We start from the raw sequence: 15,960 nt of genomic DNA on the forward strand, positions 1-15,960 counted from the left end.
GGGATTCTCTATCTCCCTCTCTCTGCCTCTCCCATGCAGGCATGCATCCTCTCTCTTTTCAAAAATAAATAAATATTTAACGTTTATTTATTTTTTATTGTTAAATGTTTATAAACAATAAACATTTAATGTTTATTTATTTTTGAGAAGAGAGAGACAGAGCATGAGTGGGGGAGGAGAGAGAAAGAGGGAGACACAGAATTTGAAACAAGCTCCAGGCTCTGAGCTGTCAGCACAGAGCCCGAAGCAGGGCTTGAACTCACAGACCACGAGATCATGACCTGAGCTGAAGTCGGACGCTTAACAAACTGAGCCACCCAGGTGCCCCAACGAACAAACATTTAAAATAAATGAGTAAAAATAAAACTGGCATGTTAATCTTACACGATTCAGTGAACCTGAAGCCAAAGAGCTTCAGCTAACCTAAACTATGGCCAGATACAGCCGTGCCGTGCCACCTTTTGATCTGGCCAGTGAGGGATCTCACACTAACCTGGGAACCAAGAACAACCACATTGTGCTATAGGAAGGTCCTTAAAGGGATGTTCTTGAGCCACATGCTCTCAACAAGGATCCAAAGACTGCCTGTTTCTAACAGAAACTGGGGCCATACACTCCAGAACAGATTACAGTTTGGAAAGGCTTTGGGGTACTTGTTCCTGTAATTTTTGTCAAAATGCACAAGTGTACTTCTCCAATGAATTAAACAGAACATTCTACGTGGGAACTTGGGGAGATACTAGCTCTATATATGGACATCTTATTTTGAGCAAAGACTGAAGGGCAGTTGTTACCAACACTTGCTCTCCACCCTAGGACCAATTCTGGGTACATGTCTGTCACCCATCAACCTATTAGCCAGAGATTATCACCCATTTTACTATTGAAGAAACAAAGACTAAGATCATGTGCTCAAGATCAGCCAGGGAGTATGATGTGACCCCAACTATGCCTGTTGGCCACCAAGGCCAAACTCTGTCCACATTCTCATACTGCTTTATAAGTGTCTTGAGGTGTTTCTAGTCCTGGAGTACTGATCACCAATGCCCTGTGTGCCTAAGTTAATCTCTGATCCCTGCTCCCTTGCATCCTTTATGTGTTGTAACGATATCATTCTCCAACAACTTCAGAAAACATGGTCTAAGTAACCTTGGGTTGGAAGCCAATGGGCATAGTGGGAAAAGTCTGGAAGCAAGAGGCCCAGAGGCCAAATGTAGCCCCAGGCTGTATCAACAGAAAGATCTGGTAACCTCTCCCTCACAATCCACTGGGCTGCCCTGCAGGGCAGCAAGGTGATAACATGAGAAAATGCACACCAGGAGCCCAGGATCACGAGAAATATCCAGCAGATGGAGTGCCTGGGTGGCTCAGTTGGTTAAGGGTCTCACTTTGGCTCAGGTCATGATCTCACAGTCCGGTCCATCGGGGGTTCAAGCCCTACTTCCGGCTCTGTGCTGACAGCTCAAGCCTGGAGCCTGCTTCAGATTCTGTGTCTCCCTCTCTCTCTGTCCTTCCCCGACTCATGCTTTCTCTCTCTCTCAAAAATAAACATTAAAAAAATTAAAGAAAGAAACAAACATCCAGCAGATCTTCACAAACAGCAGGAGGCTCTTTCTCCTCCTCAGCTACCTGATATAGTACCTGAGACACTACTGAGGACCAAGTCAGAGGGAGAGAAAGGAGAACCAGACTTACAATTTTATTTCTGGAACTTTAAAAGAGGCCTCTGGGACAGGAACAGCAAAAAGCACAGCCAGACAGAAAAAGGCCTTTTTGGGTAGTAGAAACACAGAGCACACACCCCCTCAAACTAAGATGCTTCCCCAGTAGAAGGGGTTGGATTTTCCCATTTATCTCAAAGAGGTAAAAATTGTAAAGCTGAGAAATACCAGGCCAGATAATCTCTGAAGTTCTTAGGATTCCAAAAGTCTGAGCTCCAAAATGAATTTAACATGAAGACTACAGGGTGGAGTCCCTGTGTGGGGTTAGTCAACACTCATGAGAAGGCAAAACGTTCCCAGCTTCCCTAGCTCTGCACCTGCCACCCTCACCCCCACTCTGGGCAAACAGACATGGAAGGGAGTCTGCAGGGGAGGATTAGGGGGTTGGTGAGGGGTGGCCAGGAGACTGTGGCCATACCAACACACCCACTGTGGCGTATCTGGCTCATAGGACATCTAAGCGTAAACATGCTAGAGAGAATGGTTCCCACCAGAGCTCCAAGGGGAGCGGTGACAGCAGAAGTTAGGCCCAGATTTCTCTTTACAGAAAGAAAAGAATGTTTCTGAGTGAAGAAATGAGGGAGGTAGGGAAAGGGGGTAAAGTGAGTCTTAATTCTTTCAAGTTTTTTCCTTAAGAACCTCATAAAACTGAGGATCTGAATACTCTTGAAGTAATCAGTACTGACTAACGAAAAATCAACAGACCACACCACAGACTTGAATAGTGACCTCCACCTTCACAACGTGCTGCCTAAGAGGAGTGGTGGCGCATGTGAGAAGCATCTCTGAGCTGGACTCCAGACTCTGCCCCCAGCCTAGTTACCCAGATCCAGTATAGAATCCCTGGCCTCCAGAACCCCAGATCTGTAAAGCAGGGACATATACTGAAATGAAAAACTCCCAACTTTTTCCACAAGCCAAAAGCACCAGCTGAAGAAACAAATGGTATCAGTTTAATGAAGACTCACTGCCTTGCAGGGCAGCCAATGGAGGATACTGCCCCTTCCTCCTGTGAGACCCACACCCCTTGCCATTGATGTCCAGGCCCCAGTGAGGAGATCCCTTGTCCAGGACAGCACAGCAATGCCAGGACTAGAACCCATAACTCACCAAGGGCTGCTTCCTCAGGCCCATCTCCCCACCGCCTTCTCACACCCACAAGACCTGGTTCCAGGTCCCTCCTGCTCACCTGTATGAGGTACGCATGTCCACGGGCCCGTCGCCCGCCTGCCCTTCACATCTGCCCATGGCTGTCACCTCTGCCCCCCTCAGCAACCCTTGGGCTGGGCCTGCTCCTGGCTCAGGCGTCACTCTCATGTCTCCGTCAGTGTTTAAATCTGAAGACAACAATCCTCTCTCCATTTTTATTTTCTTGCTTTCCACATCATCCTCTGCTGGGTCCCGTTCAAGCGCTCGTTTCTGACTCCGTGTTCGGCATGCTTCTTCAGTCATTCTGAACTTTGGAAGGAGAAAACATGACATTTAAACTTGGCACAACCAAGTTGCTACCTTCTTAGAAACTTCAGTGTGTCAGCTTGAAGAGTTTTCCTTGCCCCATGATGATAGTAGAAGTCGGTACAACAAATGCAGGCCTCACAAAGTGTGCCCAGGACCTTTCTTAACTGACATGGGAAGGCTGGGCAAGATCCATGGAGCATCTGGGGAGCTGAGACCTGCAGGGACCTGGACAGGAACAATGGAAAGTGGCTGATTATTAGAAGGAAGAGGAATTCTCTGTGCTCCAAATTCAAAAGCAAAGAGAGGAAAACTGTTCTAGATCTGAACTTCCTGCCTATGGAAGTACCTGCCCTAGGTTGGAGATTTCTGGAATCCGGGAAGGGGAGACACCGCTGTACCAGAAGCAGGGTCACTGCCCAGGTCCAGAACTGCACTGCACTGACTCGGGTTGACCATTCTCCCCTTTAGTGAGGGGCGGCCTCCTTACTCCCTGCTCACCTCAGGGGAGTGAGAAGTGGGGGTCACCTTTAACCCTTTGACTGCCAGCAAGGTAAACTTTGAGTGGGGTGAGAGCTGGCCCATCACCATGCCAGCACCCTGTACCTGCAGCACACACATATCTTGATTTAAAGAAAGAAAAGAAGAAAAAAACAGCTGAGTCAGTTTTTGATCCCATGACATCACTGGGCTCCACATGACCCTTCCCAGGATTCAGTCTGAGAGACAAAGCACTTTCCAGAAAACCAGTCTGAACCGGTTCCAGACAACAAGCTGAAGTGTTGTTAACCCTCACAGAGACAGGACGGAGGACAGCGCAATGATGTCTGTCTGCAGGGAGGCTGCTGGCATTCCACAACAGAGTCTGGGACACAGGCGCTCGCTCTTAAAGGAGCCACTCCAGCCCCGATGTCCCAACAAGGCAGGACTCAGGAAATAAGACTGCAAGAGTCAGGGTCTAAAAAAGCCAAGCCAGAGTTCATGAGGGACAAAAAAGAATTTAGCTGCCAGGCTCTAGGAGGATTCCCAAAATGCCAGTTCTACACAGGATGGTAGGTACCTATGTCTACCAACACAGGGTCTACAGAGGAACACACTACAAGCCCCTTGAGAATCTCAATTCATACCTGTGGTGTGCCTACACTGAAGGCCTCCTGGCTCTGTGTCCACACAGGCAGGGCATCTGGCACCCCAGTTTCCTCACCACGAATACCCTGAGAAGCCTGTCCTGGAGCCCACCTTCTGGGAGACTAGGGGCAACACAGAGCAATGAAGGGGCAACATCATCATACATGGGATGCATTCCTAAGATGACTCACTCACAACCTTGTTAAGGAGCCGATTTCTCAAATGAGCAACAGTGCAGGACCATGTCCTAGTGGCCTCTTCGGTGGACTTAAGAGTTAAAGGAAAGAAATTGACTGCTGTTTCATGCTCCTGGCTCAGGAGGCAGAGCAGGCCACATGCACACGTTTCGGGCCACTGTGGCCTGGCCAGGGCACTCAAATATCTACTCCTACAGGCAGTCCAAAAGGGTCAAAATGAGCAAGTCTCCCAGTGGTCATATTACCCCCAGAATGCTCTCCACCCATGTTGACAGAAGGTGGGGCTGGAGAACTCTGAAGCCCAAGGGCATGGGCTACTGACAAGACTTCCATCTGCCCCCAACCCCTCCTGGCATACTAGCCTGTGCCTGCTGCCCACCCTGTACCAACTGCTCAGTCCTAGTCACCCCCCAAACATCCCCCCATCTCCTCCTCCCACACTCTGTATGGATATGGTCTCCTAACTGCCCCAGAGAAAAGCAAAGGATACCCCATGTCCCTCTTAGCCTAAAGCTCTATGGCTTCTGTCCTTCTTTGGTATGTCTTGACAACAAACCCTGTCAGCCTGCTCAGTGAATCTATCAGTCCTCTCTGTGAAATTGCAGATAAGTCACTGCCCTGAGATGAGTGTCAGTCAACCTCCCCTCCCTCACTGTGGGAGGCATGGGTCATCTTTCCTTTGAGGGCTGCCTAAAAGAGAAGCTCCTTAAACATTTGGGGAATTGGACAAGAGTAACAATTTCAGTAGCTGCCTTGGACAGCAGGTAGCTGTGTTCCCAGGGCAAGAGAGGAGCCTGTCAGGATCAAAAAGGAGAAGAGACAAGACCAGGAAAGAGGCAAAAAGGCATGCCCACTAGAGTCAGAAGAAATTCTGTCCCTAAGGGAGAAGTTCCCAGTCTGGGCTGGTACAGACCAGGGAAGAATGGGACTGAGGTGGAGGAGGAGGATGCCCCCACCTCAATCCTGTACTTAAACTCCTCCATGCTTCCCCACTCTGCCTCTGTTCCAGCCTGGCACACCCACCTAGTGCAGTCTCTGGCCTTATAAGCTCAGGCTCCAATCCAGGAAAGTCATCCAAACCCAGACCCTGCATGAAGTCCTTCCTCTCAAATACCCACACAGATTGGGCGGGTGGGGACCAACAACCAGTTCACTGTGTGCCAGGTCACCAGACTGACAAAGTAGTACCCAAGTGACCTCACTTCATTGTCACTAATATAAAATAAGCAAGCATAAAGGGCCAGAGCAGAGCCTCATACCCACACAGGGCTGCTCCTCTTCTAGCTCCAGTGACCACTCTGGGCCACAGGGCCCCAACAACACCCTAGTTCAGGTAGCTGATCAGGGTCCCCAGCAGAGGGCCCGGAATACAGCCTGTTTATGTTCTGTGTGCAGTGTCAAGCAAGGTAGCTCACTCTAAAGCCGAGGGACTGGAAATCTGCCAACCCTGGACCCAGAACCAATGGCCAGCCTGGCAGCACATGCATGCCCTGCCCTCTGGCTCCAGCAGGGCATTCTCGGGAGGGGTGGCCAGCTGCATCCCTCCCCCACCACAGAAAGGAACAGCACAGCTGGAGGGGGCAGGGCTGACTATGGCAGAGGGTGCGTCCAGCTCTGCACCACCTGCCCCGTGCCCCCCTCCATCTTGGGTAGGGCCTACTCCACAGCAAGATGGTTGCCTTAGAGGCCACAGGAAGCATTTGCTCCTGGGGAGTACAGGTGCTAATAAAGAATGCTCCTCCCTCCTCTCAGCAGGAAGGACCAGTGCCCTAGCACATTAGGGCTAGTGTCCATCACCCTGCAGGCACAAACCCAAGATCAATGACAAAGCTATAGGGAAGAAACCAGCCTTGAGGAATGAAGCATGACCTACAATTTCTGCAAAAAAGCAGTGAGGAGTTACCTCAGAATACTTTCTAAAGAGCAGGTAAAGGGGCGCCTCGGTGGCTTAGTCAGTTGAGCATCTGACTTCAGCTCAGATCATGATCTCACGGTTTTTGAGTTTGAACCCCACATTGGGCTTGCTGCTGTCAGTGCAGAGCCCACTTAGGATCCTCTGCCCCCCCTCTCGCTGCCCCTCCCCCACTTATGCACCCACACTTTCTCTCAAAAATAAACAAACATTAAAAATAAAAAAGAACAGGTAAAGAGGCTGGATTATTGTGATGGAAAGTTAGGATCTGCTTCAAAACCCCTAGCCAGTGAGGGTTCTACCACAGGCCCATTCAGGAACTGCCAGCCCACAAAGAGCAACCCCCTCTTACTTAAGGGGGATCCTGTCCTGGCTGTTGCCTGAAGACAGGGGCAGATCCTGACAACAGCAGCCCATTGTAAAGATGAGGCTCCCAGGACTGCAAGGCTGCCTGAGGCACAGGCTGCTACCCAGGAAGCAGGGCTGGAACCCAGATGGCCTCAGTCCTTTCTTCTCACTCTCACAAACACAATTAAGTCACGCAGAGCCTGCTCTAATGCATCCTCAGACAGGGCTGGGCGGGCAGAGAGGTGGCAGGAAGCAACCCAGGTCTTCCTTGCCCCAAGAAGGGAGGTTCCAGTCACTCTAGCGGCTACATAGGCACAGCACAGAATGACCGACCTCAGGTCGAAGAGGCAACCAAATAACAGGTGGAATGTGGACAAGGGGCTTTGGGTCAATGCAAATTGTAAATGCCTCTACCAAAAGATACTTTATTTTTTAGTAAAATCCCACTGTCTAACTGATCTGAGAACCTCAGGTGGAAAACCTCTTCTAAAGCAACTCCAAAGAGGTGAATGATGCAGGAACCAGAATTTTTAAACAAGACTCAGGAAACCAACAGAAAGCACCTGGCACAAGTTGAGCACATAATGCCAGTAAACATATTTTTTATCATAAAAAAAGTTAACTTAAAAAAAAAGTAAACAAACACAAGTCATGGAGCCATAACTCTGAAGCATTATCATTATCTGTACCAGGAAATGCTATTTATATTACTCTGTTACTAACATACCAGCAGGAATACTATCAATAACACTCCTGTTTCAGGCATGAGAAAAGTGGACTTGGGGTGCTCTTTCCAGAGCACAGAAGAGTGAGCATGAGGAGGTGGAAGAAAAGAGGGTACTAAGTGTGGACTGTCCTCAGGGGGAACGTGGAGGGGTGGGGATGAGGGGAGATCCAATTTGTTCTAAAGGATCATCTGGTTGATATGGGTATAGACTGGAGTAGGAGATGGCAGGGAGAGCAGTTTGGGGGAGACTTCTGTATCTTGTGGCTCAGGATGGGAAAGAGACTGAGAAGTGGGGAGATATGACCAAACCCTAAGTATACTTTAGACAACACAACATACCAACAGCTGGACAGGAGGCAAGAAAAGATTGCTTTGTTTTATTTTTGCCTGAGCAACTGGATGGAATTGGTTTTCTGAAATGAGGTAAGAGCAGATCTGGGAGAAGAAGGTTGGAAGCAGGGAAATTTGGACATGGTGAGTAGGAGTCTACCAGACCCACACAGAGAGGCCGAGGAGTGTCTACTGACAGGTGGAAGCCTGCACATGGGGCAGCCACTGTTTTCGGCAGCACAGAGCACCCCTCCCTGCCAGGAAAGAAGGGCCAGTGAAGCATCCAATGCCAAGTTGGGTGACGATGAGGTCCAGACACTGGTTTCACTTGGCACTGGCCAACCTCCACACTGCGACACACAGGCCCTGCCAGGTGTGCAGTTCCAGCAGGCCTGCAGCCAGGCACCCACCACCAGAGTGCCCCTCAGCAGATGCACAGTGCAGGTGGATCTTTGTGCCCTGGTGGTCCTGAGGCTGGGGCTATCTATGATGCCCTTCTGCATGATTTCTCTCTTGTCTCCTGCCTGGACCCAGGAATCCCATTGACCCTCCCAGACACAACAGCCTGCAGAAGCTGCAGAAGAGAAGTCCCAGACCTGTACACCCTTCTGCTCACCGTCTGGAGGCTCCCTACATTCTTGAGAGTCAAAGCCAGGTACCTGGGGAGGGGACGGGGAGAGAACTACTAAGCTATACTTTGGTGTCAGCAGCCTCTGGTTGACAGGCACTTATCTTCTCTTCCAGAACAGAGAGTTCACTCTGCTCAAGTCCTGAGCCACTTCCTGATGCCTCTCTCTGAACGATAGTAGCAGGGATGCAGTGGCTGTGTTCTGGAAGGAACGCGCAATAAAAATGCCAGCTCTCAGGTTTTAAACATCAAACCCTGTTAAGGCTGAGTACAAGGGATGCAACTTAACCTGGGGAATAGAAGGACGATCCCAACAGCCAGCCTCTACTACCAGACACAGGAGAGAACAGAGGCCAAATCTCAGGCAACAATGGGCTGAGAGAACTTGTTAGTCTTTCAGCCTCAGTTTCCCTACCCACACCTCATAGACATGCTATGTGAAGAAAGAGTGATATTAGAAATAATTTGAATGAGGGTCGCCTGGGTGGCTCAGTCATCTGCGCATCCGACTCTTGATTTCAGCTCAAGTCATGATTCCAGGGTCGTGGGATCAAGCCTCCATGCAGAGCATGGAGCCTGCTCGAGAGTCTCTCCCTCTCTGCCCCTCTCCCCCACTCACACGCACTCTAAAATTATAAATTAAAAAATTTTTTTTTAAAAATGACTTGAATGAGGGGTGCCTGGGAGGCTCAGTTGGTTAAACATCCAACTTCGGCTCAGGTCATGATCTCACGGTTTGTGAGTTTGAGCCCTGCATCGGGTTCTGTGCTAACAGCTTAGAGCCTGGAGCCTGCTTTGGATTCTGTGTCTTCCCCTCTTTCTGCCCCTCTCATGCTCATGCTCTGTTCTCTCTCTGTCTCTCAATAAATGTTAAAAAAAAAAAATGACCTGAATGAGAAAATCAATGTGTAGAACAGTATAATACCATTCACATGGCTTAAAAATGCTTATAATCTTCAGAAAAAACTACTGAAAAAGCTTAATAAAATTAAAAGTGAAAGAAATTAGGCTAAAAGCCACAGCACTCATTTCTGAAGAATTCAGAAACTTTCACTTTCTGTATTAAATTATTTCTCCTAACAGTGACTTTCTATCAGTCTTGTATTCAAAGAACACAAAGATAAAAAGGAGAGCTAGCTAGATAAAATAACACTCCCACATGCAGATGCTGAAAACTTTTTAAAAGGATAAGTGTATAGGGATGAGACAAGGGGAGAGGGCCCTTTGGAGGGAAATGCTCCCAGGCCAGAGGGAGAGTGCTTTATAATGTAGGAAAATCAGGAGGCTGGCTCCTCCAACAGGCAGAACCAAGAACATAAGACAAATATGCAACCTTCAGTGGACTGAGAGGTGCCACTGCTGTGACTTTCCCACTCATTATTAGCAAGTGTCTCAGCAGCTTAAAAGTCCATCCCCTGTGTTACTTACTAAAGCAAATCTCAAGCTCTACACAGTAAACTCAAACCCCTCAGCTCATCCCCGCAACCCACCTTCTACCTGGGCCATCAGTTGTACGGAATGGCTGCCAGGCCACAGCATCAGTGTGGGCTCGTTCTGAGGGAGCCCATGTCTCACACAGTTCCACAACAACAATCCCCATACTATTCAGCAGCTTCATCTCTTCTCCCAGCTTGTTGCTAGACTCCTCCATGGCAGCAGCTTTTTTCTTTCCATTCACCTCCATATTCAGTGTGGAGCAAAACAATATGGGTTCGGTACGTGCTACTGAGTTAAACCTACATTTCTGTAGATTATCCTCATGAAACATACGATTCCTGGGGTTTGCCTTATAGGTCAAAATGAAGCAAACAAGTACTTTCATTAAAAACTCTGCCATTTGGACTTTCTGAAAGGCGAATATATAGAGTCCCACAGACTGAGTCTGAGACAAGGAACAGGAATCTGGGGAGATGGTCCAGGCATGGGTATAGACATAAAGAGCCAAGCCACTGAGCAGGGATGGTCTCAGACAGAGGAAGGAGCCACCCTGAGTTCTGTGCTACAGGTTTGTTCAAAAGAAGAACTAAGTCTTACTTACTCACTGACTGAAGCTGGGTTCTTAACCCTTAGTGGTCTGAAAACCTAAGATACTCCAAAAATATAGGCACTTTCTCTCTCATACACCATTAGGAAGGCACTTGGTTTACCTGCCTGGCCAGGAGCTCCATGGGCCCTCAAAGACCTGGACTAAAAAGATGCTAGGGAGACCCCCTCCTGCAACAGTCCAGTGACCAGGGCAGTACACAACATCCCAAAACTTAATCATGAGATTAAAAAAAAAAAAAAGACAAAAACCTGATTTTTAAATGGTAGCAAGTTAAACAGTTAAAAAATACACAAATTCTACCTGAAGCCTAACCCCTCACCTGAGGGAAGACCTGGCATTTGCTGTGGCTGTTTTCTGAGTTACTGTGACATGCTGGAATGAGGCTGTCTGACCCCAGGAGAAAATGGTATGGCCTGGAGAGGGCTTGGTGCATATCTGAGGTGTGTGCATTTTAATTTTATGTATGGTCAGGTGCTCTTTTACTGAGAGCAATCTTCTGGATTTATCTAGTGAAGGAGTTGGCAAACTTTTTCTTAAAGGGACACAATAAATATATTCAGCTCTGCAGGTCTTTCTGTCTCTGTCCTGATTACTCAGCTCTGCAGTTTTAACAATATGTCCTCAAATGGGTATAGCTCTGTCCCATTCAAACTTTATTTACCAAAACAGACCACCAGCCTGTGGGACATAGCTTCCCAACCCATAACCTAGCACTTTCCTGGACAAAATTTCACACAACCACATACAACGTGTATGTATCATGCTCCAATTGTGCCCTAATACATCAATAGTGTTGAAACAAATCTGCTTTTCCAAAATGAGCATTATCACAGAACTGACTGCAAAGAAAAACAGGTTTCAAAAAACAACTTGGACATGTAAATTCAATCTGAGCCCAGGACTCAAGGTTAACCCTTTTTAAAAGTCAGAAGAAATTTAGTTTCGAAAAGTGCAGAGGGAAGAGCACTCACTGAAGGGTCAGTCTGTCTCACTACGTGGGTCAATTTTATTCCATCCTAAAAGCCCTACACACTCTCAAGATAAATAGGTCCCTCGTATAAGGAAATTATGTGCTATAAACTCGATTACTGCAGTGAATCAAACTTTAACCCAGTTACACAAACAAGCAGTTCCTCAGCACTCATGCCTGAGCATCAGACCAAAGCTCTAAGGAAGAGCACAGGGAGATGTGAATAACCTTGATGAGCACAGGGCTGGGAGGGGGTGGGGTGAGCCCTTCTTGAAATAGGGTTGTTTGGGACGCCAGTATGGCTCAGTAGGTTGAGCATCCAACTCTTGATTTCAGCTCAGGTTATAACCTCATAGTTCGTGGGTTCCAGCCCCGAGTCAGGTTCTATGCTGAAAGCACAGAGCCTGCTTGGGATTCTCTCGCTCACTTGCTGCCACTCCCATGCTGGTGTTCTCTCTCCCCGCCTCTCAAAATAAATAAATAAACTAAAAAAAAAAAGAAAAAGAAAGAAAGCAAGAAAGCAAGAATAGGGATATTTGAGCTGGGATACAAAGTATGACCTGAGGGGCACCTGGGTGGCTCAGTTGGTTAAGACCTGACTTGATCTTGGCTCAGGTCGTGATCTCAGTTCCTGAGTTCCAGCCTCGCACTGGGCTCTACACTGACAGCTCAGAGCCTGCTTTGGATTCTCCCCAACCCCTCTCTGCCCCTCCCCCACTCATTCTCCCCCCCCCCCCACCCCCGTCAAAATGAATAAACTTAACAATAACAACAACAACAAACCGTGTGACTTGAGCACACTGGGGCTGGTTTGCTAGAGACTTGGGGGTCCCTGGGAATGTTGTGCAGTAGGAAGGGAGGTGCAGGGCCCAACTTCTCCAGGTAAGCAGGACTTCACCCTTGAGGACTGGGAAGAAAGGGGTCATCTGTGCCAGGGCAACTCTTGAGAAGGGGATGGGGGAACAAACAGGGGTATGATGCAGGTCCATACCACAATACCTCCAACTGTCCCACTCTAGGGAAGGTCCTGGGCAGAAGGCTGCACTGTCACAGCATCCTGTCCCACTGAGATCTCTTAACAACGACAATCCTCACTTGGTGCATTCTGCCTGTGGCTGCAGCTCCATAGCCTACTCCAGCCCGGGGACAGCAAGAGAGCCCCAGGAACCTTCCTGGGACCTTTCAGGGGCTCAGCCTCCATCTGGTCACTGCCTTGGTCCTTCAATTCTTCTGACCTTTATATGGACACTGGGCCTGACTAGTGGGCATATCACTTCACCCCCCAACCTGGTGGTGCCCTGTCAATCCTACACTGGGGCTGTCTGGACCTGGGGTCTCAATGCAGGTTTTCCTAGCCTTCTGCTTCGTGTTAAGAGAAACCAACACAACTCACCAGGTGGACAATCACTTTATTAAAATGAGACACGTGACCAACAAATTCTTCTATCCTACTGAAGGGACTCACTCACTCTTTTAAAGGCTTCTCACAAGGTAGACAATCTTACTGTCAGCCTCCAATGGCCATGGCGCCTGGGCTCCAGTTTCTGGGGAAGCTGAGGCAGTGAGAAGAGAGGGAAAGGGACAAGGAACACACAGCACCCCAGACTTGGGATCATTTGACCCCACTCAATGCATACCCTATTGGTAGAAGAAGCACATGGGAAACTGGGGCATTGACAAGACAGCTCCCCATATCCCAAGGCTGCAGTGCCCCAGGCTAGTTGCACACCACACAACCTTGCACCACAAATATACATATATGTACACCCACATTCATGCATACTCAGACACAAGTGCCCACACATGCACACCACATGCACTCACACACGTGCAGTTTTCCTCTCCTCTTCCCACTTCCAAATCTTGCCCAATTGTGTCAGAAAAGGTCTTCCTCTGTTCAATTCTGAGCAAAAGATCAGCAGTTCTTATGTGTGATCAGTATTCATTCCACTCCTGATCCACCTGTCCCGAAAAGGAAAACCCTAAAGTACAAAAATTAGATTAGAATCATCAACTTCTAAAACCCATGAAAAAACCCAGAGCCCTGAGGGACCTCAGGTGGATCCCCATGCACCTCAACCACTTCAGCCCACACCTTCCCAAGCCCTATCCAAGACAAACAATTTCACACCTGGCTGGAGCAGCAGAGTTTTCAAATCACTAGCACTGAAACCATGCTCATTGCTACTACTTTGTGCACACAGTAATTTAAGCTTCCAGAGAAGGCAAAGAACCAACTGCTGCTTACAGTTGTTTACCTGAGTAATGCCTTAACCCAGAAGGGAATTTCTGCAGCACAGGAGGCTGGTCAGTTACTAACCACCTAGGACACCCCATCTTCTAGTTCACAGCCTGTGTGGCCCAGCAGGATGCGGATGCTGTCAGACTCCTAACAAATACTGCTAATGCAGCAGACAGTGACCTCTCCAAGGGACCAGTGACCCAGGGGGTGCCTCATATGTAGAGAGCAGAAGAGTAGCTCAGGGTCCCCACCTTCATGGGAGCATAAACCCAGTAAGGGCTGTGAGATGCATGTGCTCATCACCATGTTATTACAAGTCTACACCAGAAAGTAGTTCACCCTGCTAGTCCAAAAGAGGAGGGGGAAAAATATAGAAATGCTTCATTTGAGCTGGGCCCCAAGGGCAGAATCTGGACTTACAGAGATTGAGGAGGGAGGAAAAAATGCCAGAAAAGATGAAGTGACAGAAATACATAAACACATGAAAATCCATCTCCAAGAAAAGTAAATGAAACCAAATAAAAGGAGATCCAAACTTTAAACAAGGATTTTTTACATGAGAGGAGATCGTGTAGAAGAAAAAAACATCCCTGTTGGAAAGACCACTTATATTCAGTGTGAAAAGGCTCAAGTGATGACAGGGCCTCCCATGGACTTCCTTGGGCACCAGATGCCCTCCAGGACTCCAGGGACTGGGGGTAGGGTGGAGGTCAGGACCAGCCATCAGCCTGTGAGAGTGAGAAGGGCTGGAACCAGCAATTGGGTCCTAAAGGATGGGTGTGGAGGGAAGCACTGAGAGCTGTGAAATGGCACAGAGTACACTCCAGACACATACACACAACTTAAATGAATGCCTCCAGTCACTCCATCAAACAAATCAATCTGAGCACCAGCACTACCTTCAGAGGACCTCCCTGTTCCCAGTCCCTATAAGTGCTCTCCACTTAACCCTTCCAGGAAAAGACACCATTTGTAAATGTAGCACTCAGCATGGACCAGGAGCCAAAAGGGAAGGTTAAGTTCAGGAGCATCTCAGCCTCCTAACAGGGAACTTTAAACATCTCAGGCATGCCCACACACCACACTCCATCTGAATGCTAATGACCCATTCAAATATAAGCCTGTTACCACCAACAGGGTGGAGGAGTCATGCAAGGTAAAGTCAGACCAAGACCAAGAAGTCCATCCTATCTGGTCACCTTCAGTCCTTGGTTCAAGAACCAAAAAGAGAAACAGGCTGTTAAGTGAAAAGAATAAAAAGAATCAGCACCACATTTACAAATAAGCACACATTTACAATCTTGATTGTTTGTTTTTAAAGATTTTATTTTTCTTTTTTGTTTTGTTTTTTTGAGAGAGAGAGAGAGAGAGAGAGAGAGAGAGAGAGAATATATATGCACACAAGCAAACAGGGGAAGGACAGAGAGAGAGACGCAGAATCTGAAGACAGGCTCCAGGCTCTGAGCTAGCTGTTAGCACAGAGCCTGACACGGGGGCTTGAACTCCCAAACTGTGAGATCATGACCTGAGCAGAAAGAAGTTGGATGCTTAACCAACTGAGCCACCCAGGCGCCCCAAGATTTTATCTTTAAGTAATCTCTACACCCAACACGGAGCTCGAACTCACAACCCTGAGATCAAGAGTGGCATGCTCACTGACTGATCCAGCCAGGAGCCCCTACAATATTGATGTTTTTTAAAGTGGAGGACTTGTAATTGAGGTCTCTGAATTAATGTTTTGGGATATATTTAACAAAGTTAACCTGGAGAGCAGAAACCAACATACTTAAGTGGTGGCCATCAACATTTTAAAGACAAAACCTTAATGGTCTTCAGATTCCTAAACACAAATCACAGACTGCCCAGTAAAAGAACACAGCACCGGTAGTATCTCACTCCAGCATTGTGTGTGGGAACAAAGCAGGTTTTGGGACAAGTCGTCTCCAGAAAATAGACAGTCACGAGGCCGGCCTGCTGACAGTTCTCTGGGCTGTTCAAACTCACCCCAGGGATGTACAGGGCCAGGCCTGGGACATTAGGTCCCCAGGCCTCAACCTCCATCCCTAGAGTCATGGGAGAATGGGGGGGCACAGGGAATGGGTACTAGAGAAAGCACAGATCCTATCCTGGGAAGATAATGTAGGGAATATATTTTTATCTTCTCTCAGACACAGCTGATCTCCTGCAAACTTCTGAAAATAGGGAACAATGTAGACCACACAGATCCCACTCAACTCCGCCTGCACTCCGGCCCC

The 15,960-nt window shown here is 48.1% G+C and overlaps 1 protein-coding gene across 6 annotated transcripts in view; it reads right to left on the reverse strand.

Annotated features, from left to right (window-relative positions):
- Positions 1 to 15,960, reverse strand: part of GATAD2A (GATA zinc finger domain containing 2A) — a 103,728-nt gene that overhangs the window by 35,817 nt on the left and 51,951 nt on the right. For 5 of the 6 annotated variants that reach the window (XM_027038475.2, XM_027038474.2, XM_053219574.1 and 2 more), the window contains one exon: positions 2,911 to 3,179. In XM_027038475.2, coding sequence (XP_026894276.1) covers positions 2,911 to 3,179 — 269 coding nt within the window. Of the gene's footprint in view, positions 1 to 2,910; positions 3,180 to 15,960 lie in introns of those variants that run through there. The other variant, XM_027038477.2, reaches the window with a different exon arrangement.

This window comes from Acinonyx jubatus, chromosome A2 (assembly GCF_027475565.1).
Source record: "Acinonyx jubatus isolate Ajub_Pintada_27869175 chromosome A2, VMU_Ajub_asm_v1.0, whole genome shotgun sequence".
NCBI classification, from domain to species: domain Eukaryota; kingdom Metazoa; phylum Chordata; class Mammalia; order Carnivora; family Felidae; genus Acinonyx; species Acinonyx jubatus.